The 27177-nt window shown below is 39.0% G+C and overlaps 1 protein-coding gene across 1 annotated transcript in view; it reads right to left on the reverse strand.

The window, feature by feature from the left end:
- Positions 1-27177, reverse strand: part of LOC127654777 (receptor tyrosine-protein kinase erbB-4-like) — a 514812-nt gene that overhangs the window by 130596 nt on the left and 357039 nt on the right. Inside the window, exons 6-10 of the mRNA XM_052142143.1 lie at positions 21012-21130; positions 14747-14888; positions 12764-12877; positions 10522-10648; positions 9410-9483 (exon numbers count right to left, since the gene is read on the reverse strand). Coding sequence (XP_051998103.1) covers positions 9410-9483; positions 10522-10648; positions 12764-12877; positions 14747-14888; positions 21012-21130 — 576 coding nt within the window. The remainder of the gene's footprint in view (positions 1-9409; positions 9484-10521; positions 10649-12763; positions 12878-14746; positions 14889-21011; positions 21131-27177) is intronic.

Consider the following 27177-nt stretch of genomic DNA (forward strand, 5'->3'; position numbering starts at 1 on the left):
ATCGGAAAGCTGAACCTGCTGGGCCTGGACACCTCCCTCTGCAACTGGATCCTGGACTTCCTGACTGGGAGACCTCAGTCTGTCTGGATCGGGAACAGCATCTCCACCACCACCACACTGAGAACGGGGGCCCCCCAGGGCCGTGTGCTCAGTCCACTGCTGTTCACTCTGCTGACTCACGACTGTGCAGCAATGCACAGCTCGAACCACATCGTCAAGTTCGCTGATGACACGACCGTGGTGGGTCTCATCAGCAAGAACGACGAGTCAGCATACAGAGAGGAGGTGCAGCGGCTAACGGACTGGTGTAGAGCCAACAACATGTCCCTGAATGTGGACAAAACAAAAGAGATGGTTGTTGACTTTAGGAGAGCACAAGGTGAACACTCTCGGCTGAATATCGACGGCTCCTCTGTGGAGATCGTCAAGAGCACCAAATTCCTTGGTGTTCACCTGGCGGAGAACCTCACCTGGTCCCTCAACACCAGCTCTATTACCAAGAAAGCCCAGCAGCGTCTCTACTTTCTTCGAAGGCTGAGAAAAGCACATCTCCCACCCCCATCCTCACTACATTCTATGGAGGGACTATTGAGAGCATCCTGAGCAGCTGCTTCACTGCCTGGTTTGGGACTTGCACCGTTTCGGACCGCAAAGCCCTGCAGAGGATAGTGAGGACAGCTGAGAATATAATCGGGGTCTCTCTTCCCTCCATCAAAGACATTTACAAAAAACACTGTATCCACAAAGCAACCAGCATTGTGGACGACCCCACACACCCCTCACACAAACTCTTTACCCTCCTGCCATCTGGCAAGAGGTACCTCACGGCCAAAATGTGTAACAGCTTCTTCCCCCAAGCCGTCAGACTCCGCAATACTCAGAGACTGGTTTGACACAAACACACACACACACACACACACACACACACACACACACACACACACACACACATGTCCTGAGTTGCACTTTAATTACTGTCACTTTATAACTGTCTGCTACCTCAATAACTGCTATGTGCATAGAACACTATCTCATAGTATGTTATGTTTATGTTTTTAGAAACTGTCAACTTTTTGCACTACTGTGTACTGGTCGGCATTGCACTGTCTCTCACTGTGCCTATTGTCCTGTTCATTGTCAGACATTTCTTGTACTGCCCCATACTTTTTGCACATGTTTGCTCGTGCACTTTATATAGGTATATTGGTATACTGTATATAGATATTTTATTTAGTTGTGTAGTCTCATGTGGTCCTGTGTTTGTCTTATGTTGTTTTTATGTAGCACCATGGTCCTGGAGGAACGTTATCTCATTTTGCTGTGTACTGTACAAACTGTATATGGTTTAAAAGACAATAAAAACTACTTGACTTGACAAATGACTGCTAAACTAGATCACCTAGACTAGACTATTCCAAAGGCAACAACTTTTTTACATAGCATAATTTCTTATCTCTCTAATCTATTTATCATATCTCTCAAATGTTTCTTTCTTCTTACATACAGCAATACTAATAAAAAAATGTATAACACAAAATGTCATGTAAATGTATTTACTTCACATTTTTATTTATTTTTTTGATACATAGCTGTCTGATAAGTGGTGTAAAATGTACAGTCATCATCATTAAAAAATAAACCTGACCACCCTGTCAGGGTTTACTTTGCGATAACGACCAACCGACCATTCATTATAACTTAATTGTCGATAAAATATTAAATCCACATCACATCCTTAATATCGCAATACATTTTTTTGTAATGTGTTTTCATTTGGCCATTATGTTTCCCAAAGACTGTGTCAGTAGACTAATTTTACACCTTTTTACAAAGTTATTTTAATAGCATATCTGATTTAAACATCAGTAGCAAAAGTTACGGATGTAACCTCCGTTCCTGGTGGAGGGAACGAGACGTTGTGTCGAAGATGTGACACTAGGGGTCTCTCTTGAGAGCCTATCGAATCTCTGATCTATGAGAAAAGGCCAATGAGAAATTTGCAGACAGAATTAGCATGTCCCGCCCCCGGACATACGGGTATAAAGGGAGGGAAATGCATCTGTTTCATTCAGGATTTTTCTGAGGAGCCGACAATGAGGTTCAGCCGCAACAGTGGCTTGGTTCAGCGACGTGGCCGGGAGGACACAACGTCTCATTCCCTCCATCAGGGAACAGTGATTACTTCCGTAACCTAGACGTTCCCCGTCTGTCACTCACTTCGACGTTGTGTCGAAGAAGTGACACAAGGGGTGCAATTTAAATCACGGGAGCGGACAGTTATTTTACTTGCCAAAGCGACCGGCTAAGTCGTTCAGCACGTACCCTTTCCCAGCGCCCCCATAAAGTCGTCAAAGCCTTCTGGTTCTTTACCCCCAACAGGGGGAAACAAGACGACGTGCCAAGCATGGGAGCAGGCCGTGCCAGCCGCGCCTTTTCTCTCATAGAGTTAAAGCGGCTGGGGCCATCTTAACGCTATCATACGCATTGGGGAAGGCGATCTTTCCCAGTTCCTATTCTTTCAGGGGGAAAAGACCCTGCGCAGACCACACCTGCCCAGACTGTGGGAGGTAAAGAGTGGTGAATGCATCACATGGGTTTTTAGGTCACATGTGGAAAGTGGCATGGTGGTAGATCCTGCCTCATTGGGAAGGAGGAGTTGCTACGGAGACGGTGACCAGAGGGCAGTGGGAACTGCTCAAGGGAGACGCGGGTCAACTCGCAAGGGGACCGTACCACGGAAAATACACACAGGGGGATAAGTCCACGTAGGAGCCTGTCCTGTGGAGCACCTATTACAGGGAGTACCCGCATTGGATTTGGTCAGTGAATTCCTCCGCTGAATTAGGGGACCAGAGGGCTCGGGAGGAGTCATCCAGGGAGCCAAGTTAGTGGGATCTCCTGGGATAAGAGCGCACGGTTTTACCTCAGCGGCGGGAAAGGGTGCTAGATGCAAGCGGTCCACCCGGTCAGTTAGTCAGCGTGCACCAATTTCTACCGGCTCGGACCTGAGAAAACACGGGACGAAACCGACTCAACCCTGAGATTGTAAAATCTCGCAAATGTATTGGATGTTGCCCAACCCACTGCTCTGCATATGTCTGCAAGGGAGGTGCCCCTGGCCAGTGCCCAGGAGGATGCAACACTTCATGTTGAGTGTGCTCTGACCCATAAGGGGGGGGGCATGGCCTGGGTGTGATAGGCCAATGTAATGCCATCCACTACCCAGTGGGAAAGCCTCTGTTTGGAGACAGCATTCCCTTTTCACTGTCCACCAAAGCAGACAAAGAGCAGCTCATCAGAACTTCTAAAGCTCTGTGTGTGGTCCAAGGAGATACGAAAGCACGTACCGGACACAGCAACGAAGGGGCAGGGCCTGCCTCCTCCCAGGGCAGCGCTTGCAGGTTCACTACCTGGTCCATGAAGGGAGTACCTTGGGCACGTAGCCCGGTCACGTAGCCCGGTCACGGTCTTAGGATCACATGAGTGTTTGTTGTACCGAACTCCAGGCAGGTGTCGCTGACAGAGAACGCTTGCAGAGGGTCCCCGACCCTTTTGATTGAGGCGAGCGCGATCAGGAGGGCCATCTTCAGGGAGAGGGCTCTGAGTCCTGTAGATTCTAGTGGCTCGATGGGGGGTCTATGAAGGCCCGAGAGGACCACTGAGAGATCCCAGGAGGGGAACAGGCTTGGCCAGGAGGGATTTAACCTCCAGGCGCCTCTTAGGAACCTGATAATTAAGTCGAGCTTACCCAAAGACTTACCGTCTACTGTGTTGTGGTGGGCCGCGATAGCAGCTACATACACCTTCAAGTTGGAGGGGGACAGCCTCCCCTCCAACCTCTCCTGCAGGAATGAAAGCACTGACCTAACTGCACACCTCTGTGGGTCTTCAGCCAGGGAAGCGCCACTTTAGGGCGTAAATTTGCATGGTAGAGGGAGCTCTGGCTTGATTGATCGTGTCTACGACAGCAGGTGGTAGATCAGCTAGATCTTCCGCTTCCTGTCCAGGGGCCAGACATGGAGGTTCCAGAGGTCTGGGTGCGGATGCCAGAGCATGCCCCGTCCCTGAGAAAGACGGTCTTTCCTCAGGGGAATTTGCCACTAGAGTGCCACTAGAGTGATTTGTTCCCCATCCTCCCTGACCTTGCACAGCACCTGTGCAAGCAGGCTCACTGGGGGAAATGTGTACTTGTGCAGTCCCGCGGGCTTGCTGTGTGCCAGCGCGTCTGCCCCAAGGGGAGCCTCTGTTTGAGCATTGCCAGAGTGGGCAGTGGGAGGTCTCTTGGGAGGCGAACAGGTGTACCTGGGCCTTGCCGAACCGTTCCCAAATCAGCTGGGCTGACTGGGGTTGAAGCCTCCACTCTCCACTGGGCAAGCATTGTCGTGATAGCGCGTTCGCTACCACGTTGAGGTTGTGAGTGGCACGCAGCGACTTGAGTTGCTGCTGGCTCTAAAGTAGGCTACCTGTAGGCTTTGGAGATCAATGAAGACGTCATCCTACAGGCCTTGTTGGGGAGCACAGGGCGACCCCACCAGGTGGCGGTGTTCTCGGGCACAGGTGGATCGCAAACGCTCTGTCCACCTGGGGGACTGCCGTGTACCCTTAGGCATCGAGGGTAGTGAGAGCAGATGAGTGAGAGGCTTTGTGACGGGTGGAGAAGGGTGTCCTCCACGAACTCGTCAGCTCATCATGCACTTCCTGGAAGAATGGAACCGGGGGGGGCGTGGCTGTGAGCGGCGCGCAGACCCGAGGAACCAATCATCCAGCCGCGAAGGCCGTGGGGAGGACGGATGGTTCGACCAGCCCCATGCTGACGGCGGCCCGGGCAAGCATGTCAGACATCTGGGCGTAAGCCTCAGACTGGGCGCACTGGCCCGAAGACGGCAGCCCAGTCCAGTCATCCACGTCAGATGACTCGCTGCCCAGACACACGAGACAGTGCCTGTGGCCGTCAGGAGCGGAGAGCACTCTACCGCATCCAGGAACTACACTGGGGCAGAAGGGCATCTTTATAGACGTGTCCTGAAAAGGACGTTCAACGCCAGCTGTGTATATGCTCTTTTAGAGAAAATAACTCTTTTAGAGAAATAAACTATTTTACTGCGCTATCGAAGCGCCCAGAGCGCTGTATGCTGCTTACTCGCAGCTCGCTGCATACACAACCAGTCGGCTCCGAAGAAAATTTCTGAATGGAACAGATGCATTTCCCTCCCTTTACATGTAAATTCTGTCTGCCAATTTCTCATTGACCTTTTCTCATAGATCAGAGATGCGAAAGGCTCTCAAGAGAGACCCCTAGTGTTGCCTCTTCGACACAACGTCGAAGTGAGCGACAGACGGATAAACTTGAGTTTCAGTCACTTAGTTTAAAATCCCGATTTAATTATTTAGGTGAATTATGTAGGTGAATGTGTATTTCTAGGTTTAATATTGGTGCATATAAACAATGATTAAAGATTCTTCTTTCTTGTGTTCATTTAGTAAAGAAACTGCATGGGATAACATGCCTTTTTATTTTTAACTAGATTTGTATTGTTTTACAATGAACACTTGAATATACCTGGGAGCAATGAATAATATGTTAAAACAATGGTTCCTCCGAGGGGAAAAGAATCACTCTTTTAAGCCATTTCAGACCAAATTCATAAATATTAAGGTATATATTGAATATCGTCAAAAGGCTGAAATATATTGAGATATATACACTGTAATTTAATCACAACTATATAGCACAGCCTTAACCCTTCTTACGATGAAACAGACCAGAGGGAAAATAAGGACAGTCTCTCTCTCTAGAGAGATGATGTCTCACACAGGGCTTGAGCTGCAGGCAGCACAGAGGAGAGCTGCAGGCATTTCCCAAACCTTAAAATCAATGGAAAGCATCCAAGTGAGGCTGTGAAATGTTTATTTAATGTCAATCAGGATGGTTGTTCAGAGTTTAGGTGCTTACTGGGAGTCAGACTGGTCAGACTTTTTTTTCCAAACCCTAGTGAGGCAGGTGCCTTCTAGGGCAGCATTCTAACAGATATGGAACTTCATAAGGGACCGATTTGGAAAACTTCACATAGACAGCAACTCCATTTAACTCTGTTAATTGCAGTAGAAGCTAACAAATAGCCATAAAGCCAAAGCATAAAAATACATAGCTCAAACTAAATTTTTATATTTTTATTTTTAATTTAAATATTTATATTTTTAATTTAACAATTTGCATTGATAATTTTGGTATTTAATGAATTATATTTACCTTCATAATCAAAGTTTATCTTACTTTGTCTGCCATGGATGGATTTCTTTTCACTGAGCATGTTGCATCCATCTGTACTGTTTTTGAACTGTTTTTCTGTGTGAACATGCTCTAGATGGGTTTCTTTTACAGTTGCATCATGTATCGCGGTTTTTTTACAATATTGCGCAGGGACGGCACATTTTTAGATGCCATATCAAGTTAAAAAGAAGTTCAACTTTAGGACTCTGTTCTATCCATTGCACAGCATTTAGCTTTTTATGTCTGAACGACCCTTTAGAATGCTGCCTACAGAGGCAGCTCACTAGGATTAGGCACTGATCTTTGGTCTGTGCTAAGGAATAGGGATTTTGAGTTATACAGCCATTGGAAACACATCTGCGGAAATTCAATAGCAGTCGGCTGTCACTGCTAAATGACCTACTTCATGCATGCATCCAAAAATTAATTCAGTACAACTGAGAAAGCATATATAATTTAAAAACTCCCTATAAAGAAATATATATACCATGTGGCCCTGAATCTGTCAAAGTCTTCAAGCAGGGGTCACAGAGCAGAAATAACACCTTGCCAGTGAAGACGTTGTTCTGTCAGTGACTGGCCACCTGCATACAGATGTGACAGCCTGACATGCATGCATGACTGACTCTAAAAGCCCTCTTTGCTGTCACCATAGAAAGAGAGAGCAAAGGAGATTTAACAAGAGTAAGGAGAGAGAAATAACTTCTCCAAGTGTTTTCAACAGCTTTCATGTTCCTTGTTAGTCGAGAGTCCAGATCTCCTATGGGAAGATCTCTTTAGATGGAGAAACCTCCCTCATCATGTATTCATCATTTATAGGGCCTCCCCACTGAGAAGCAGTGAAATAGACACTCATATAAACACAAACACACAGTTACACACAACCAGCAAAAATATCTCTCTCTCACACACATGCACTGATCAGCCACAATATTAAAACCACCTGCCTAATATTGTGTAGGTCCCTCTCGTGCCACCAAAACAGCACCAACCCACATCTCAGAACAGTTTTCTGAGATGCTATTCTTCTCGCCACAATTGTACAGAATGTGTATCTCAATTACCGTAGACTTTGTCAGTTTGAACCAGTCTGGCCATTCTCTGTTGACCTTTCTCATCAACAATGCTTTTCCATCTGAAGAACTACGGCTCACTGGATGTTTTTTGTTTTTGGCACCATTTGCAAATTCTAGAGCATGTAATGCGTCAAAGTCCCAGGAGATCAACAGTTACAGAAATACTCAAACCAGCCCATCTGGCACCAACAATCATGCCATGGTCCAAATCACTGAGATCACTTTTTCCCCATTCTGATGGTTGATGTGAACATCAACTGAACCTGTAACCTTCTGACCTGTATCTGCATGGCTTTATGCACTACACTGCTGATACATGATTGGCTGATTAGATAAATGCATGGATGATTGTTGGTGCCAGACGGACTGGTTTGAGTATTTCTGTAACTGCTGATCTCCTGGGATTTTTTTCACATATAACAGTCTCAAGAATTTACTCAGAATGTTGCCAAAAACACAAAAAACCATCCAGTGAGCCGCAGTTCTGCGGATGGAAGAGAGGTCAACAGAGAATGACCAGACTGATTCGAACTGAAAGTCTACGGAAACTTAGAATATCATCTCAGAATGGAGATGCAGGTTGGTGCTGTTTTGGCAGCACTAGGGGGACCTACATAAAATTAGCCAGGCAGTTTTAATTTAGTGGCTGATAGTGTAGACAACTGCCTTATAAGGCAGCATTCTAACTGAAATGAACGTGGAATGGAACAGATTTTGGAAAGTTCTTTATAGGCAGCAACTCATGTGTCATACAAATAGCGCATCATACAATTGTCTTAAGGCCCTAACATAAGATGAAGATACTAGTCAATATCAGTCTACAGAAAAAGTTTAATGTTTTAATTCTACAAATTCTAATTTTATTTCAATAAACCCCTATAACCTGCGATGGACTGGCGACCTGTCCAGGGTGTCCCCCGCCTTTCGCCCAATGTTAGCTAGGATAGGCTCCAGCCCCCCGCGACCCTGTACACAGGATAAGCGGTTGACGATGGATGGATGGATGGATGGATGGATAAACCCCTATAACTGGATGCATTCACTTGCAAATACATTAACCACGGTTGACTACAAATGTATTTCTATAATGGCATTGGTAAGTGAGAACTTCTGTTTTTGCGTGATGCTGCATCTATGGAGCTAGGTGCCAGCACAAAATAAACACTAATGTTAATAAGTGCACCTTTAAGTATGTACTATACCAGAAGGTGATAACTCACCTTGGTGAGTATTGGGTAAGGGTTTTTCCTAATGCTATCAAAACATCTAAGAGTATTCCTTGACATATTTGCCCTTGAATTGCTCTCTAGGGGTATTAAGGCACTTTTCTGTAAATCTGCTATATGTACAGTATATGTATAGGGTTGGGGAGTTATGGAATACATGTAACATGATTACATATTTAAAATACAATTAACTTTAAAATATAAGTAACTATATTCCACAACAGTTACAATTTAAATAATTGGTAATAAGAATACAGATACATTCAAAAAGTATTTTGATTACTTTGCATTTTATTGTCATTTGTTTAATTTAATATTTTGTCCATTCAGATGGGAAAACATTTAAACATATAAATGATGCAATCCAAAGTGCATTTGAACAGCGTGAAACACTTTCTCATGATGTGTTATATTCATACGAGCAGGCAGAGAAATAAGTTTGAAGTAAGTTTGGAGCAGAAGAAACAGAAATAAACCTTGTGTAAATTGTCAGCTTTACACTAAGCTAAAATGCTATTTCTATCCATTGTACATGCACATTACCAGGTTTTTCAGAGAATGTATTTTTAACATGTGCATTTTGTCTTACTGTACTGGCAGAGTTTTTATAGTTAAAACAAGTGAAAAAATCTACCAGTGCTGAAGATGTAATCCAAAGTATTTAGAATACGTTACTGACCTTGAGTAATCTAGAGGAATGCTTTACAAATTATATTCAACTGCATGTATTCTGTAAACTGTAGTGGAATCCATTTCAAAAGTAATCCTCCCATCTCTGTATATGTATGTATATATATTATGCAATGTGTTATAAAAATACAACTGATGGGACTTACCAGTGACCTCTCGAACAGTGCGGAACACATTGAGTTTCTCTGGATCCAAGGGCTCTATGTTGTGATATACATCCCTATAACACACATGAAGGTCAGTAGAAAAATATTGAGTATGGATGTAAGAGTAAAAAAAATCACTAATCATTCTGTTACAAAATTGATAATTCTGTAATTTACACTTTCCCATGTCGTTGCAAAACTGTATGCTTTTATATTTTCAGTGCAACACAAAAGGTGATTATTTAAGAACATGGTTCAATAGTAATTTTTGAATATGAATGCAGATCTGAAGGAGATTTCAGAGCTTTGTGTAACATGATCAGTTAAAAAAATATATATATTTTCTTGTTGTTCCAAACACAAATCTATTCTATGACTTCAGAAGATGACTTCAGAAGACTTGGAAAATATCGCAAGTCATATGGACATTTATGGTTCTTTTGTAGCTCTTTTTGAGTATCATAATCTGCAGATAGGTGCACATGTGTGACTTTCCCCAGCACACTAGCCAGCACGCTGCGGGTGCTGGCCCTGGATTGCTCTTTAAGAGCAGAGTCAGCATTATGGGGTTAAAGGGCTGGCCAATCAGATGCAGCGGTCTAAGTAAGAGGCCACTAGAGGGAGAAGGTCAACCAGAGGTCAAATGACTTCTTGACAGTCTGACTAGTCAATATTTCTCCTTCGTTCAAAGTGCCTACAGAGAGAGGGGGCAATGTGTGTTTCATAAAAAAAGCACATTAACTGTGGCTGTCTTGAGAGGCCCAGTGTACTGTAAGTCAGCATTCAGTGGCACGGAGGTCTTGTGGGGCAATACAGTCTTGCTTCACTGTCTACCTTCACAAAGTGTGTTAACAGTAACTTGTGTGCTATTAAACAGTCTACTGTAGTTTTTAAACTCCCATGATGGGATCCCTAGATCTCTATTAGTCTAATACTACTTGAATCTACTCCTACATCATACAGTATAATCTGATGTTAGCTGATATAAGAGGAAGTAAATTTTTTTTATCAAATGACAAATTCGAACAATTCAATTTCTGGTATTTAGCCGTAAAACAGAATGTAATGGATGTGAAATGAGGTAATGTAGTTAATAAAGGAGTGACTCTCACCCTTTAATACCCGTAATTAGGAACACCAGGTTGCCATTGATCTTGGTACAGTTGATGAACCTGTCGATGTTGCTGGAGTCAACGGTTTGAGCCGTCTGAAGGCTGGCAGTGCCGATCCCATCACATGCTGTAACACAAGCCAGAACCTCAGTGATTACTTAAAATACCACAGAATCACACATGGATATTACAGGTCATGTTTGTGAGGACATAAATAATGGATGTCAGGTCATTTGACCCTTGTGGTATTTTATGGAGGTACAACCTCAAAACTTGGTATTAAAAATCACTTGAAATGAAAAATGAAAAAATAAAAATTGGAATGTTGGAATGTTAGTTAACGGCATAGTTCACCTAAAAATTATCTCATAATTTACTCGCCTTCAAGCCATCCCAGATGTGTATAACTTTCTTTCTTCTGCTGAAGACAAATCATCATTATTTTGAAAAGAAAAATATCTCCACTCCAATTAATTCTGAGGGTATGCACAGAAATCTGCCTAATTGAACTTTATATGTGAGGGGGGCATGCTCCCCTGGTAATTTAATTTAATTACATTTTATAATTTTTTTATTTTTTTGTTGCAAAAACAACACCAAATCATTCAGTTCTGATAACTTTGAGAACTTTGTATTTTCTAGAGTATAAGTAGCATTGATGTAACTATTGGCTAAAGCATTTCTTCCAGGAACCATTCAGACCAAACACATTCTCATGCTATAAAAAGCTAAACGCACCACAACGAATAGAGCAGAACGCAGGTGTCTCAAGATGCGTTTATTTCAGTTGAAGTTCTTTTAACTTGACACAGCTTCTAGAAATGCAGAGCTCCTGTGAGAGATGCTAAAAACGCAGAGAAACGTGACTCAGTTGTCAAAACACATCCATCTAGCGAATGTTTACATTGAATTCGATTGATGAACAGCACGAGAGGATGCAAATACACGTTTAGTTTGAACAGACCCTTGTATCTTAAAGTCACCAATCAAAAAGACAGCCTTTTGTTTCAGTTGACTGTAGGGACATTTCCACTGTATCCAGCGTTGTATGTTCTATGTGTTCGTAAATATCGTACTGCTTATACTGTTTTACTGTGTGAGAAACCGCTCCAAATGATTCAGTGAGAGAGCGCTCTGAGCGAATTGTACCAAATAACGAATCGATTCAGACAATTCTGCAAGCCCGTTTGGCCAATTCACTGAAAAGAACCGACTCAAAAGAATTATTAATTCGCAAATTGGACAACATTAGTTCTTTTAAACAGTCAACAGAAATACGGGACACACTTCATGATCGATTAAATATTCTGAGAGTAAATGTTTATCAGGTCAGTAACTTATGGTACGCACAGTGCGTATGACCGTACACCACTGGATGACAGACAGGTCAATATTTAAGTAATTGGCTTATTTTACTATAAATCTCCACTTTTATAGTAAAATTTATTGTAAAAAAAAAAAAAAAAAAAAGGACTTAAATACTGATCTGTTTCTTGCACACACCAATCATATAACTTCTAAAAATATAGATTCAACCACTAGAGTCATATGGATTATTTTTTTTGCTGCCTTTATGTGATTTTTGGAGCTTCAAAGTTCTGGCTACTATTCACTTGCGTTGTTTGTACCTACAGAGCTCAGATTTTCTTTTAAAAAGCTTATTTTGTGTTCTGCAGAAAAAGTCATAGACATCTGGGATGGCATGAGGGTGAGTACAATATTTATTTTTGGGTCAACTGTCCCTTTTAGTAATTATTTTAAACATAAAGGGTGTCACAGTTTGATTTTCTGATATAGATCAGTTCTGTTGTCACTGCAATTGTCAACAAAAAATACCATGAGTGTTCAACATCACATACACCAGAGGTGTGTTCATAAAAAAGAGCGATATATCCAAATTTAGCACCAGAAATCCTTCAGTTACAAGTCATAAAGATTTGTTCACCCCCCTTAGCGTTTTGCACCGAAGCAGATCACTAAACATGCATCTAATTGCCTTCACTTCAGTAAAAAACTGTTACTTTTTTCCTGTTAATACTGTTTTCATGATGGGTACATACATAAACGTATATGATGAGCTATTCTAGAGATTGGACAGTTTTGTGCTGTGTTGAGTAAGTGAGATTGCTAGCACCCATATTTGATTGAGAGACCAAATATGCCCTCTTCAAGCAGTCCAGACAGCAGATAAGAAATAAGAACCCCCCATACATTTTTGTAATTGAATGAAGTGTGTGAGCACCTTTAGGGCAGATGTCGGTGCAGGGGATGCACATCTTGATTTTATTCTCCTCGACCTCCATCTTGTTGCTGGGACAGGCTCTGACACAGGAGCTGTGGTCCACCACAAAGTTATCTATCACGCCACACACAGAGAGGGAAAACAAACATTCAGACGGCAACTCGCCCCTAAACAAACTCTAAGCAATCTATGTGAGAAAACCCATTGACATTTTGTAATGGTAGAGAGGAAACATCCATTCTCACAAAAAACCAATAACACATCCGCACAGACTCAGTGGGGATCGTGACTGTGGCGTGTGTGTGATGGAAGGGGTCCATTTCCGGCGGGGACTGGGTGTTATGGCATCCATCACCAGGGAGGTGAGGGGAGCTTCAGTGGGGGCCAGATAAAGGAAGATGGAGGTTTCACAAGTGAAGGTCTTTTTTGATGCCAATCCCTCAAAGCAGCATTCAAACCAAGGTCCAACTGACATGAGCAAGCCCCAATATGTAGTGGACCTATCCTTTTTAATTAGTTTTAATTGTTGATGGGTTTTCGAGCAGGGGCATCGCCAAATTGGATCCCGCAACCTTAAAGCCCAGGTCCTTAAAGGTCCCAAACTTAATGTCAAGGGGCCCTGGTAGTCAAGGGTCGCATGTACTACTTTGAGACTTTTGGGTACTTTACTAAGCATTACAGTGAGTCTGCCATTGTACTGCCATTGAAGTAAATCCATCCAATTCTTTTAAATTATTTCCTTTCCAAAAAAAAATGTAATAATAAATAAAAGAAAGTCATATGGGTTTGGAAAGGCATTAAGGTGAGTAAATGATAACAGAATAAAAATGTTGTGCATGTTTGTGTGCGAGCATCCAAAAAGTACATGTCTTTTCCTTTTGTTGAAAACAAGTGTGCCTAAAACATCTATTTCACCTCCAGGCTCAGACTGGCCATTGGGAGAACCGGGAATTTTCCCATTGGGCCGGCCACAAAATGGTTGCCTCATGGGCCACCAAATTAAGCAGAACAAGCCACAATGTGGTGCGGTTTATGTACAATCCTGAGCTGAATTTTCTTCCCAGTCTGCCCCTGTTCACCTCTAACATGTGCAATGAGCCTCAAGCTCTGATAGAACAGATTTAAGAGGAAGCAAATGTATTTCACCTGCTCAATGTGTGTGACCACAACCACAAAAAAACCCTGGGTGAAAAAAACACAACCCTTACATTAGAGACAATAAACTAGAGAAACACAACCACACAGAGTACTTAACTACTATCATACTGAATGTAGTGGCCTTGTGTGACACTGGAGGGTAGTTTAGTTTATAGGGCTGATAGCTAAGTACTCTACAATGACATTCATCATGGACTGAGCACTGGAGTGGGCTGCTGTCAGTATAAAAACCCTTCATTCTGCACCAGTGACAGCCCAGCAAGGGGGAATAATGGGTCTCACCCTCACCTATCATCTAGCCATCACTGATATCATGGCTCTCTTTCATTGCTGCCCTTTCTTGTGTTACTTTCTTTCTATTCTCTCCTCTGCAAAGCGATCAGGTCAGTTCATCAGAAATGTTGTTTTCTTGAAAATTACAAGAGATCTCCGTAATTAAACAGCTCATTGTTTCGGTTTTTAACTTTTACTTGTTTCCTTTTCCAATTTAGTTTTAGCTCTTTCTTTCTTTCTTTCTTTGTTTCTTTCTTTATTTCTTTCTTCCAAAGGGAAGGACGGATCTCCTCAAGTCAAAGGGGAAAGCAGAAATCAAGAATAGAAGTGAGATTCAGCAGTTATTTTAGCAGTTATAACTGTTTACATGTGGACCCCACCATGTCAGAGACTCAAAGGAACGGAATCTGCCTCATTTGTATTCAATCTGAAACAGGCTTCCATGCCTATATGTGTGCACCTCTACATGGCATCTGATATCCATTTATGTGAATGAAGTATCCACAATCACAGCATACACATGCTTGTGTTCTCTCTCTTGGTCTTTCTTACGTGGGCACTTTTTGACGCAGAATGCTCCATAGGTGTATTTGGCCCGTGGATTGTGCTCCAGCTGGAATGTGGTGGGGTTGTAGACAAACGGCTGTGGGCACTGCGTCACACATGCACCACTGTCATTGAAGTTAGTGCAGGCCTGGACACATGGAAACAAAATCATTGACAGTAATAAACTCTGAATTAATGCAGGATCTGGAAAAAATCAGACACTCTTATGGGCTGTTTATGCAGGATATGTTTGTGTGTTCCCATCTGTGCTAATTTAAAAGTGTCAATAAATTGACATTTTTGGTCGTGGCTTATAGTTGAAGTCAGAAGTTTACATACACTTAGGTTAAAATCATTAAAACGCATTTATTTTAACCATTCCACAGATTTAATATTTGCAAAATATAGTTTTGGCAAGTCATTTAGGACATCTACTTGACACAAGTCATTTTTCCAACAATTGTTCTCAGACAGTTTGTTTCAATTTTAATTGACTATATCACAATTCCAGTAGGTCAGAAGTTTCCATACACTAAGTTAACTGTGCCTTTAAGAAGCTCAGGAAGGAGATTAATTCTGTCTCCTAGAGAGGATCGTAGCTTGATGCGAAAAGAGAAAATCATTCCCAGAACAACAGCAAAGGACCTTGTGAAGATGCTGGAGAAAACAGGTAGACAAGTATCTATATCCACAGTAAAACAAGTCCTATATTGACATAACCTAAAGGCTGCTCAGCAAGGAAGAAGCCAATGCTCTAAAACTGCCATAAAAAGCCAGACTACAGTTTGGGAGTACACATGGGGACAAAGATCTTACTTTTAGGAGAAATTCCCTCTGGTCTAATGAAACAAAAATGTAACTGTTTGACCATAATTACCATTGATATGTTTGGAGGAAAAAGGGTGAGGTTTGCAAGCTGAAGAACACCATCCCAGCCGTGAAGCATGGGGGAGGCAGCATCATATTGTGGGGGGGCTTTGCTGCAGGAGGGACTGGTGCACATCACTAAATAGATGGCATCATGAGGAAGGAAATGTATGTGGATATATTGAAAGCAACATCTCAAAACATCAGCCATGAAGTTAAAGCTCGTTCACAAATGGGTCTTCCAAATAGACAATGACCCAACAAAGCATACCACCAAAGTTGTGGCAAAATGACTTAAGGAAAACAAAGTTAAGGTATTGGTGTGGCCATCACAAAGGCATGACCTCAACCCGATAGAAAAAATTATTTGAACTGAAAAAGCATGTGCGAGCAAGGAAGCCTACAAACCTGACTCAAACCTGACTACACCAGTCCTGTCTGGAGGAATGGGACAAAATTCCAGCAACTTATTGTAAGATGCTTGTGGAAGGCTACCCAAAACATTTGACCCAAGTTAAACAATTTAAAGGCAATGCTACCAAGTACTAACAAAGTGTATGTAAACTTCTGACCCATTGGGAACATAATGAAAGACATAAAAGCTGAAATAAAACCTGCAAAAATACATTTCACATTCTTCAAATAAAGTAGTGATCCAAACAGACCTAAGACAGGGAATTTTTTTTTATGATTAAATGTCAAGAATTGTGAAAAACTGAGTATAAATGTATTTGGCTAATATTTATGTAAACTTCTAACTTCAACTGCAAAAATCAAGTTTTTAAGATGCAGCGTCAAGTTCAATTTTTGACTCACAATGCAGTGAGCAAATCAGTGGACCAATCAGATGAATCTGGGGGTGGGATAAGCAACTTGAGTGTATTTTACACATTCATTTAATTTATACATCAGCAACGTTGATATAAATATAACTATAAGCACACGTTCTGTCAAGGGGTCATGACATAATGAATACAATTTTCTGTGATCTTTGACATATAAGAGTTCATTGCACTATAAAAGGAAATGCTATTGAAAGATGGGGGAGTTAAAACACTATTGGAAATGACCGCAAAATCCTAAGTAGCCAGTTTCATTCATTCATTTTATATTTATACTTTATTGTGCTGCTGGGCTTGAGTAAACATTTTGATACATTCAGATGCAATGTGTTGAATTTGCGGTATGTGTACACTCTGAGATATAGTTTTTATTGTTGTGGAGGTGGTTTATGCTCTTCTGATTAAATTTCAAATATATATGACTGTATTCAAGGCGCTGCACAATGTTAGTCAGTCATAACAGTGGGCATTTATATTCAAGTCTTACAGACGAGCCAAAAAGTGAGCGTTTCAGTCAGAAGGCCAAAAAAAGGTGGGAAATTATCATATTTACTAAATTATGTGCAAAAAAAAAAAACTTGGCTAACATTATAAGTGGACACAAATTATAAAAAGTTATTAATTTATTATAAATTAACTATAAAGAAATTATTAAAAACATTATAAAAAAGTATGTCATGGCCCATTGAATTCCATTAAAATAGCAAATTTTGATCAAAGAGCTCTAAAACACAGTTTTGACACAAGAACGTGACCTAAGTAAATGCACCCTTACAATTTCGTTTTACAATGTTGTTTGAAAAAATATTAAAATCCTTACTTTTGTAAATACATTTTATATATCAGCTTCGCCTCATAAAAACACATGTAGAGAAACACCAATATTACATAATAGCAAGAAAGCACTAATGCTACTAATATTTAATGATTAGAACTGGATGAAGCTATTAAAAGGTCCTTGCCTTTTAACTCTGACTTTATAAAGAGAATGAGAGAATGCCCTTTTTTTCTGCCTTAAGAGTTGCTGAGATGTAAAAATAAATAAATAAATTAAATTAAATGCATTGATCCGAATCCAAATGCAGGCAGTGAAAGTGCATTTTCAATTAAAAGGGAACAATTGAGAAGAAGAATATCAATGATTACAGCTGAGGATAACTAATAAAAAAAAAAGAGGTGTTATAAATCGCTTTTCAGAGAGCTGGAGTAGCAAAGACAAGTCTGAAACAGTCGGGATCTGCCCAGGCATCCTGTAATAAAAGAACCACAGAAATGTGGTCCTGCTCTTATTCACAGCAAGGTATTGTGGGAGGAAATTAGATTTTAATGGTATCTCTGGTGCGAAGAATGTTCCCTATAGGCAGATTTTTGGTCAAAGACAAGTCATCAGTAGGCAACATGGATCTCTTTTACAGAGATGAATATCACAACGAACAACAAACTTGTAGATAAGGTGAGGGATCCGAAATATGTCTGGCGCTGTTACTGAAACACTTCTACAATCGTAGGTTTATGTAATGGCTGATAAGGCCCACAGATGACTGACAGGCTCTGAGAGTGCAATTTAGGAAACAAAGGTGTAAATTACAGAGACATTTGTAAGTGTGTTTTCTATATGCATTGTTGGGTGTAACTGGATCACAAAATAGTTAGTTACTATAATCTAATTACATTTAGGCACAAAAAGTAGTGTAAGGCATTACATTTTAAATTCTTGTAATCAAAATGCAGTTACTGTTTTTTATTGAAAGTTCTAACTTTTAAGTTTATTACTTGAGTTACAAATATAAAAAAAAATATATATTATTTGTTTAATATAATTAATGTAATAATATAATAAAAAATGTGAAATCATGTGCTCATATGTACATCTGTTTGCATTTCTGTGACAGCTGAAGGGTGTGCGACAATTAACAAGGTGAAAATAGACATTATATTGAAAATAAATGTTTGTGACAAGTGTTTTAGAAAGTAGCATAAAATTAACTAGTAATCTGATTACTTTTTCAATGAAGTAATCGGTAAAGTAATCTGATTATAGTTTGAGAGTAGTTAGTCATTTATAGTGGATTACTTTATTTTAGTAATTTACCAAACACTGTCTATATGTTGATGCTGGATGTACAGTATCGCAAACACAGTTTGTTTACATGCACGTTAACATTCGATTTCAATCATACCAAAACAAATATTTGTCTAAAAAAATGTCATGTAAACTCTGACTACAATCTGTTTTTTGCGAAGTCTGAATAAAATACCTAGATAATGTGATTGCTCATGCTCCAAAAAACAGAAGTGATGCACAATGTGTATTTAACACTTCCTCAACTGACGTCCTTACTTTAAATATTCGATTATGCATTGTTTCTTGTATATATCGTAGCCCAAATGATCTCAGAACATCTCATATGTCGTGTGGTTTGCATACAACACTCCACCTCTACGTTACACAACGGACTCCAATTTCACTTTACTTTTACATCCGTGTTATTCCATATCTAGCTTTGAGTTTACCAGACAAAACAAATAATATGTAAATACCCCTCTTGAACAAAGGAATTATCTTACATATATTGCATTTACATTAGGGCTGTCGATTTAACGCGTTAATTCAGTGGGACTGATTTTACAAAAAATAAAGTGTTCAAAAAAATAACGCAATTAATCGCATGCCCACAGACCATAATAAGGAAGATTCATGAGAAATGCAAGCTTGTAGTACCACCTGTTTACTCCAGAGGGCAGTAAGTGAAATTTCAGCTGTATGAGCAATGCACAGTTTATACAGTGAAGAAAACACTTCAGTAGGCAGAACAACTCAAACATGCGTTACGTTCTTGCTTTCAAAACACTCAAAGGAGTGCAAATGCGATCTTAGAGATTTCAAGATGTGTTTAAAGATCGAGTATTAAACTACATTTAACTTGACACAGTGACCTAAACATTTTATGTTTATGATGCAACACACCCGTAGGTGACGCAGGTGTAAATTGACAGGCCCTTAAACAAGCCCCCATAATAAATCTCGAACCGATTGACAAATTCACTTGTGAAATGGATTTCTGTGAACTGTATGCCAATGATTGACTTAAGATCAATAATATGGTAGTAAACAATACATTGTATTCTAAAGCCGCTTTTTGTATTGTCTTATCAATGATTAACTCTTCTGCTACAGGAATGTAAAGCATTTTAATTATTTGAATTAATTAATTAATTGGGACACATGTAATTAATTCAATTAATTTTTTTATTGATTGACAGCCCTAATTTATATACATTTTATCATCGTTACATTGGCTACCTTTTAAATTTCATATTCATTTTAAAATTCTGTTTCGGAACCAGAAACATCTATCATGATCTATAAATCTGCATAACATTTAATGGCATCTATGCTAATATTATTCTATTTGTTTCCATGTCTCAACCTCGGGATTCATATTCATATCCAGATCCAGCTCCGTTCCTGCTTGGTGTCAGACTCCACTTCTAAGTGTCACTGAATGATGATGAAAAACTACAGCCGGTGCTAGCCAGACATCACCAGTCTTTTACGATGGACTTCAGAGGATGAACTGATGCCAACTCTAACTGTAAGACATTGGATACCTCATATGCAACTGCCTGAACCTTGGATTTAGGATGGTCCCCACCAAACCTCACCGAAATGACCTGCCGGTTGGCCTGCGATGCCCCCCACTAATCTCTGCCTTCTTCAGCTTTGTCTATTGATGGACTACACTCTTGAAATGGAATACTATCAATTAATTGCCAAGAAAAGCCTTCATAAGCCAACTAACAAAGGACAATGCATCTATGTGAACTTCTGCTGTTAATCCAGGATGAATTTCAAAAACATTAGAATTTCAAAAACGCAAATAATTAATATTGGCATTATATTCATGCTGTTTAGCCAGAGGGTAATTGGCCCCCACAGTGAGCCTGGTTTCTCCCAAGGTTATTTTTCTCAATTAACCAACATCTTATGGAGTTTTTTGTTCCTTGCCACAGTCGCCTTCAGCTTGCTCACACGGGTTCAAACACAATTATTTTAGAATTATTTAATTTTTACATTTATACACAATTTACAAGCACATTTAATCAAACTATACAATGATCACTCTAAGACTTTATAGATATTCCAGTTTAATTTTTTGTTAATTTTCGGTAAAGCTGCTTTGAAAAGGTGCATGTTGTGAAAAGAGCTATACAAATACAAATTACTTGAAAAAATATATATACAGTTTATACTGTATATTGCAATACCCTGCTAAAAAACACCTAAAACAAACAAAGGTGGTTTACGGTGGTCTCCCAGCCTGGCAAAGCTGGTACTGCTTTAGCCAGTCTGCCAGGCTAGGCTGGTTTACGCTGATTTTTTGTCTGTTTCAGCAGGGTTATTGAACAAGCACAAATAAAAATATCTGATCTACAACTGGTTGACACGGACTCAACACATGAACTGTTATAGGAATAATGTACTACTTGACAAGTCACCGTAACTCGTAGTGAGTGTATGAGTGTGTGTATATTACAAAAATAATACAAATAATACATACAAAGCAGTCCGTGTCCTTCGGGCCTGAACAGCCTCCAGCACATTCGCGATGACAGCAATCACTGACATACGGTCCAAAGCAGCGGCCATCACACTGCTCAGCACACACCGTCTTTGTCACTGAGAGAGAGAGAAACAAGAGAGATATAAACAGGTTCAGAGGCTATAAGAGAACAATGCATGACCTGTTAAGAAAATAAAATGCCAAAACTCAGTAGTGTCATTTTCTTACTGAATAAATTTTTTTTTTTCTCAAAGACACACTGAAGCAAAAATGCAACAGTTCTTTAAAGCAATTGAAGGAATATTCCTTCAATACGATATTCCGGGTTCAATACAACTTAAGCTCAATCAACAGCATTTGAGGCATATTGTCGATTACCACATACACATACACACACACACACACACACACATACAAAATAAATATATACAAATAAATTCGGCTCATTCCTTCTATTCTTTACAAAAAAAATTACAAATCTGGGTTGCAAATGGAAGTGAATGGTGTCAATCCGTGAACGTTAAAATACACATTGTTTAAAAGTATAGCCACAAGATGTAAACAATATGTGTGTTAACATGATTTTATGTGATAAAATCACTTACTAACAGTATCTGTGGTACATTTCATCCAAATTTACAACTTCATTGCCGTAAAGATGTAATGGTGTAAGTCATAATACCCTAAAATTACTTTAAAAACTATAAAACAACTTTAAAAAGCTCAAATAATACACATGTTTAAACAAGAATGAATGCAAGTTCTTTTATAAAATATTAAGCTTCACATTTCTGCTTTTAAACCCTCCAAAAATTGGCCCCATTGACTTCCATTGTAAGTGCCTCACTGTATCCTCGATTTTATTTAGATGTTTTTTTTATTTAAGTTTATATACATTTTTGTGGTAATCAGCAATGTCACAAATGCTGTCGATTGAGCTTAACTCATATTGAGCCCAGAATATTCATTTTAATAATACCGTATCTATTATTTGCTAAATATGGGTGAAAATGACACATAGTATGACAATAAAATCAAAGCAATTTTTGTATGCCTCTTTCTAAATATGCACATATGAGTGGCATAGTAATGCTCTGATATGAATATACAGTATCCACATTTCTGCCTTCAAGGTTACTGGGTAGGCTTCTCAAAGGAATTTAAAGCATACATTATTTACATAATTATTACATTGGCGCAATTTTGCAATCCTGAAAGCCCAGACTTACTTAACCTGTGCTCTTGTAAGCATTGCATTAGCGTACTTGTGTAAATATGTATCCGTTTGTTTATGTTTTTGGTCTAATTGTCTGTAGTGTGGTTCTGAACATGGAAAAAATAAATTCAGTGTTACAGATTCAAAAATATGGAACTGTGCACAGTTTTTTATTGCTTTCAAGTCAAGTACATTTTATCATCATTCCAGCCGTATTTAAGTACATATTGGAATGACTGAAATGTCGTTTCATCAGGTCTGCTATGCAATTTACTGATGTGACAATAAACACTGGAAAACTTCACACTGTGAGCAGTGCAAATACTCCACTATAAACAATACACTGTAAATATTGTAAACACTAAACTGTAAACAATTAACAGTTTAAACAATAACAAATAAAATTAAACAAGTAAAGATTTTTTCACTCAAATCCTATGAAAAATGGCATTTTAATTTATCTATCAGCACCTGCTTTGAAACGTGTGTGTGTGTGTGTGTGTGTGTGTGTGTGTGTGTGTGTGTGTGTGTGTGTGTGTGTGTTTTGTGAGCAGGGTGCCTGTATAATGGTGTAATTGGATTTCCACAGCAGCATTTTGTATGTTCATGCCAGTTAAGACCTACTGCATTTCACACAACCTCTTTCACAAGCATGTTAATTCTTTATCAAGGGTTTGTAAAGCTCTTTAAGTGTGAAAAGATTCGGATATACTTTAATATGGGCAGTTGACATTAAATATCTAGCAGTGACAGCAGTGTCCTGCAATGCGCAATGTTTTTCTAATTCTTGTATGAGAAATGTATGCAAAGAAGTAGTTTTTATAAATTAAGAGTCTACATTAAATACTTGTGTATTAATATTTGATTAAGATTATGAGACGTTTTACATTTAATTTAATATTTATAGTATATGTATACTTTTAAAAATGTATTTGTCCCACCACATGAGTATTTAAGTAATCTGCAAAAAGCTAAAAGGTGATTAAAAAGTGATTTCCCTAAATACAAGCTTATATAAGCAGGAGACCACTTCCCTCACTATGAAAACATGTATAGTGTAGATATTTTTTATTTTATTTATTTATTTGTAAGGATGTACATTCTCAGCACATTACTACAATATGTGAGGCATATGCATAAAAGCTTAATGTGAATAGATTCAAAGTTGGCCTGATGCTCTAATAATCCCTCCACCACTGCCATTACAACAGTGCAATCCATTACCACACTGAGAGCAAATGGCCTTTTTCACAAACACAAAAAAATACATTTTACTGAACTAAAGACCCATTGACAAAGAGCAATGACATGTTGATTCATTCACCATAAAATGTGCTTTTATTTAAAATACATCCGGCTGTCAATTATACACCATTAATCTGCTAAAAGTACACAAAATACGATAAAGCTCAACACTTAGCCTATGAGAATATCATTAGCAGCTCAACAGCCGTGTTTTATGGCATGAACATTTTAGGGTCAAGAACTAGCTCTTGTTTAGAGATAATCCCCGTTTAGCAATCCACAAATTGGTGCCAAATCTGATTATGCTTAATAAATAATTTTCAGTACAAACATTTACTCAGTAACCACTCAGTTGAGGAGAAATAAAGATTTAAGTTTGCAGAAATGACAGGGAAACTATAACAATAAACCAACAAGAATGTTTAATGCTCTCAACTTTGTAAATAGCTTCATTAGTGTGAGATAGAACTAGAATCTATTTCACAGCTCCACAGTTCCCCAATTACTTCATCCTTATCATTTCAGCAATTAAGACTACTCAAACTAGGCGGCTGGTGGTGAGGCAAGCTAAGGATTTAACTGACATGGTGCCCTGCGGTGAGAGAAGAAAGGTGAGATGAGAGGAGAGAAAACAGACAGGACTTATCTGCTGCAGTGCAGTGACTTGTGTATTTGTGGAGGCAGTGCAAAGACTTTCTTATGACTTTCTAAATAATATACTAGTTAGAGAGAGAGACAGACAAAGAAAAAGAGTCTGGCTCTATTACAAAACTAGTGAGCTACCTACATTTTAAAATACTAAAACACCCATGAAGTCTAAAATAGTTAGAGTGCTATCCGTTAGCATTCCCATTCATCTCAATAGCAATTGCTTGGCTGGCACATGCACTGGAAAGCATCTACAATAATAAAATTAAATATTAGCATTTTTTATTGCTTGAAATCAAAATAATGAATAATACTAATGTTAGGTAGTTGTAGTAGTTGTGGCATCTACCATCAGAGTCCATGTAGCACGTTTAAATAGGAAAACAATTTAAAACAGGGCATACTGATGCAAAAAAAAAAAAAAAAACATATTCGGTGTGAACGGTTCCTAAGAAAGCAACAGTCTATGTAGGCAGTAGACAGCAGGCAACTCACTAGGTTTTGAAACATAGATACAGAGAAAGAGAGAGAGAGAGTAGAGCTTAGAGTGAAGTTATGATTAATTTGAAAAGTTAGCTTGTTCATTTTTCTTAATCGTTATTAACGCATTTAAGTTAATAAAGCATAAACCAGCATTTTTCACTGGTTGGAGCAGGGCAGAATCTTTGTGATCCGCCCAGAGTCATTACACTGATGGACACACTAAAAACACACACACAACAGCCCTTCAGTGTTACTAATAAAATGACAGGGAAGCAAGCCCAGGTGGGATAAAATACTTTGCATCATCTGTAAGTACAATTTAATTACCAAAGAAGCACGTAAAGTCTCAACTATCACAAAAATGCAGAACGAGACATTTTATGTGAAGTTCAAAGCAGTGCTTGATGATGTTGTTGACACTGATTAACATTGTGGAGGATAAGAGGTTAAGAGATTTAATGCCCATTGCAATAAATATGCACTCTATAGGGGGACCAATTCTTTAAATAAGTCAACTTGCCACTTAGACTTGGTGAAACGTTTAATGTAACTTGAATTGTTGATATTTTAGTACATTACTATCTTTATACTGTGGATGGCTTTGTTTGGAAAATGTTAATAATGCATTATTGTTACACATTGTTTTCTTTTCTAAGAAGGAAATATGTGCAATTTGATTGAAAAATAAATATATAGAGAGTTAAATTTCAGCACTTTTAACATCAGAGATTAATCGCAATTAACTATGAAAACGATGCAATTAATCACGGTTATTTTTTTCTTTTTTGACTGACAGCATTATCAGATGACAGACAGACAGACAGACAGATAGATAGATTGATCGATATTTATAATTATAATAAAATATAAAATTATAAAATAATATAATTATATTACTTGAGACATGGAGTCATTTAGAGTCTCAAACCTACACCCCTTTAAACTACAGAAAGTTATATATACCTTCAATCAAAAACCCTCATGTTAAAAATGGAAGAGATTTAGAAGGAATTATAGTTTGGTTTAAATAGCATCTTTCACACTATATTCAACCTGTAAAAAAAAAGGGAAAACGCATATCTGGATGAAAATGAATAAGGAAGTCATTTGTTCAGATGAGGACATTTATCTATGTGCAGTGCATATCCCCCCATACGAGTCCATCTATTATAATGAGGACACCTTACCAACACTACAGCCAGAGATCATTCAGTTTCAGTCTCTAGGCTCTGTACTGTTAATGGGGGATCTGAATGCAAGAACCGGTAAGGAACCAGATTAGATTAGTTCAGCTGGAGATAAATATATTAATAGTGCACATATACAGCAGAATCAACTCTTTACTAAAGCCTGTCAGAGCTATGACAACACGATAAACAGACATGGGAAACACATCCTGCAGCTCTGTAAAAGTCTGGGTTTATATATAGTTAATGTCAGGACAAGGGGAGACTCTCTGGTTCGATTTACTTACTGCTCACCTCGAGGTAACAGCACAGTGGACTATGCTATTACAGATATAGACCACAATAAGATCAACTACTTCATGGTGATGTCAGAGCTTCCTTTCTCAGATCACAGCCATATAGTCATTAGTCTAAACAAGTCAGCAAATCTGCTATCTGCTGATCAGAAAATTCAATTGTATTCCCTCCCCACCAAATGTTTATGGAAAAATTACAGTACTGCAGAGTATGAAGCTGAGCTCCACAGCATTCATGTTCAGAATATGATAGACACATTTTTCTACACCAAATTTGGACTAGACAAGAAAAGTATCAATTCGGCAACAGAACAGTTAACCAAAATATTTCATAAAATGGCCGGCAAAGCTCTGAGAAAAAGACAAATGTACAGAAGAAAGATAGAAATCATTAAAGACGACTGGTTTGACAAAGATTTTCAAACATCAAGGAAGGAATTACGATCATTATCAAAATGAGTCTCCGCAAACCAGCAGACATGATCCACATATCACCAAACACTTCAAATGTACAAGTCACTACTAAGAAGGAAAAGAGCTGAACATATGACAGCTAAACTCAACAAGATTGAGGAGGCTGTCAATGAAAACTACTTTTGGGATTTATGGAATAATTTAGATAAATAAAAAAAAGTCAAATCCATTCCCATCTGTAACCCAAAACTCTGGACAGAACATTTCGGAAACCTCTATTCACAAAATGAACCAAACCCCAGCCAAAAACATTTGACCTCTCAACTAAATAATCTGGAACACACAAAAAAAGATCAATTAAACAATTTGGACACCCCCATATCTTTAAATGAACTGACTGAAAAGATGAAATCCCTCAAAAATAAAAAAAATCTTGTGGCTTGGAGGAATATATAATGATATGCTGCAACATAGCAGCCCCAAATTGAAAGATGCTATTCTGAAATTATTACATATCTTATTAAAATCAGGACACTTTCCTCAGAATTGGAAGAAAAATCAAATAACCCCAATTTTCAAACAAGGGGGACAAGTACAACCCAAATAATTACAGGGGCATTACAATAAGCAGCAACCTCGGGAAACTCTTCTGTTGCATTATAAATAACAGATTA

The sequence above is a fragment of the Xyrauchen texanus genome, chromosome 14 (genome assembly GCF_025860055.1).
Source record: "Xyrauchen texanus isolate HMW12.3.18 chromosome 14, RBS_HiC_50CHRs, whole genome shotgun sequence".
Lineage (NCBI taxonomy): Eukaryota > Metazoa > Chordata > Actinopteri > Cypriniformes > Catostomidae > Xyrauchen > Xyrauchen texanus.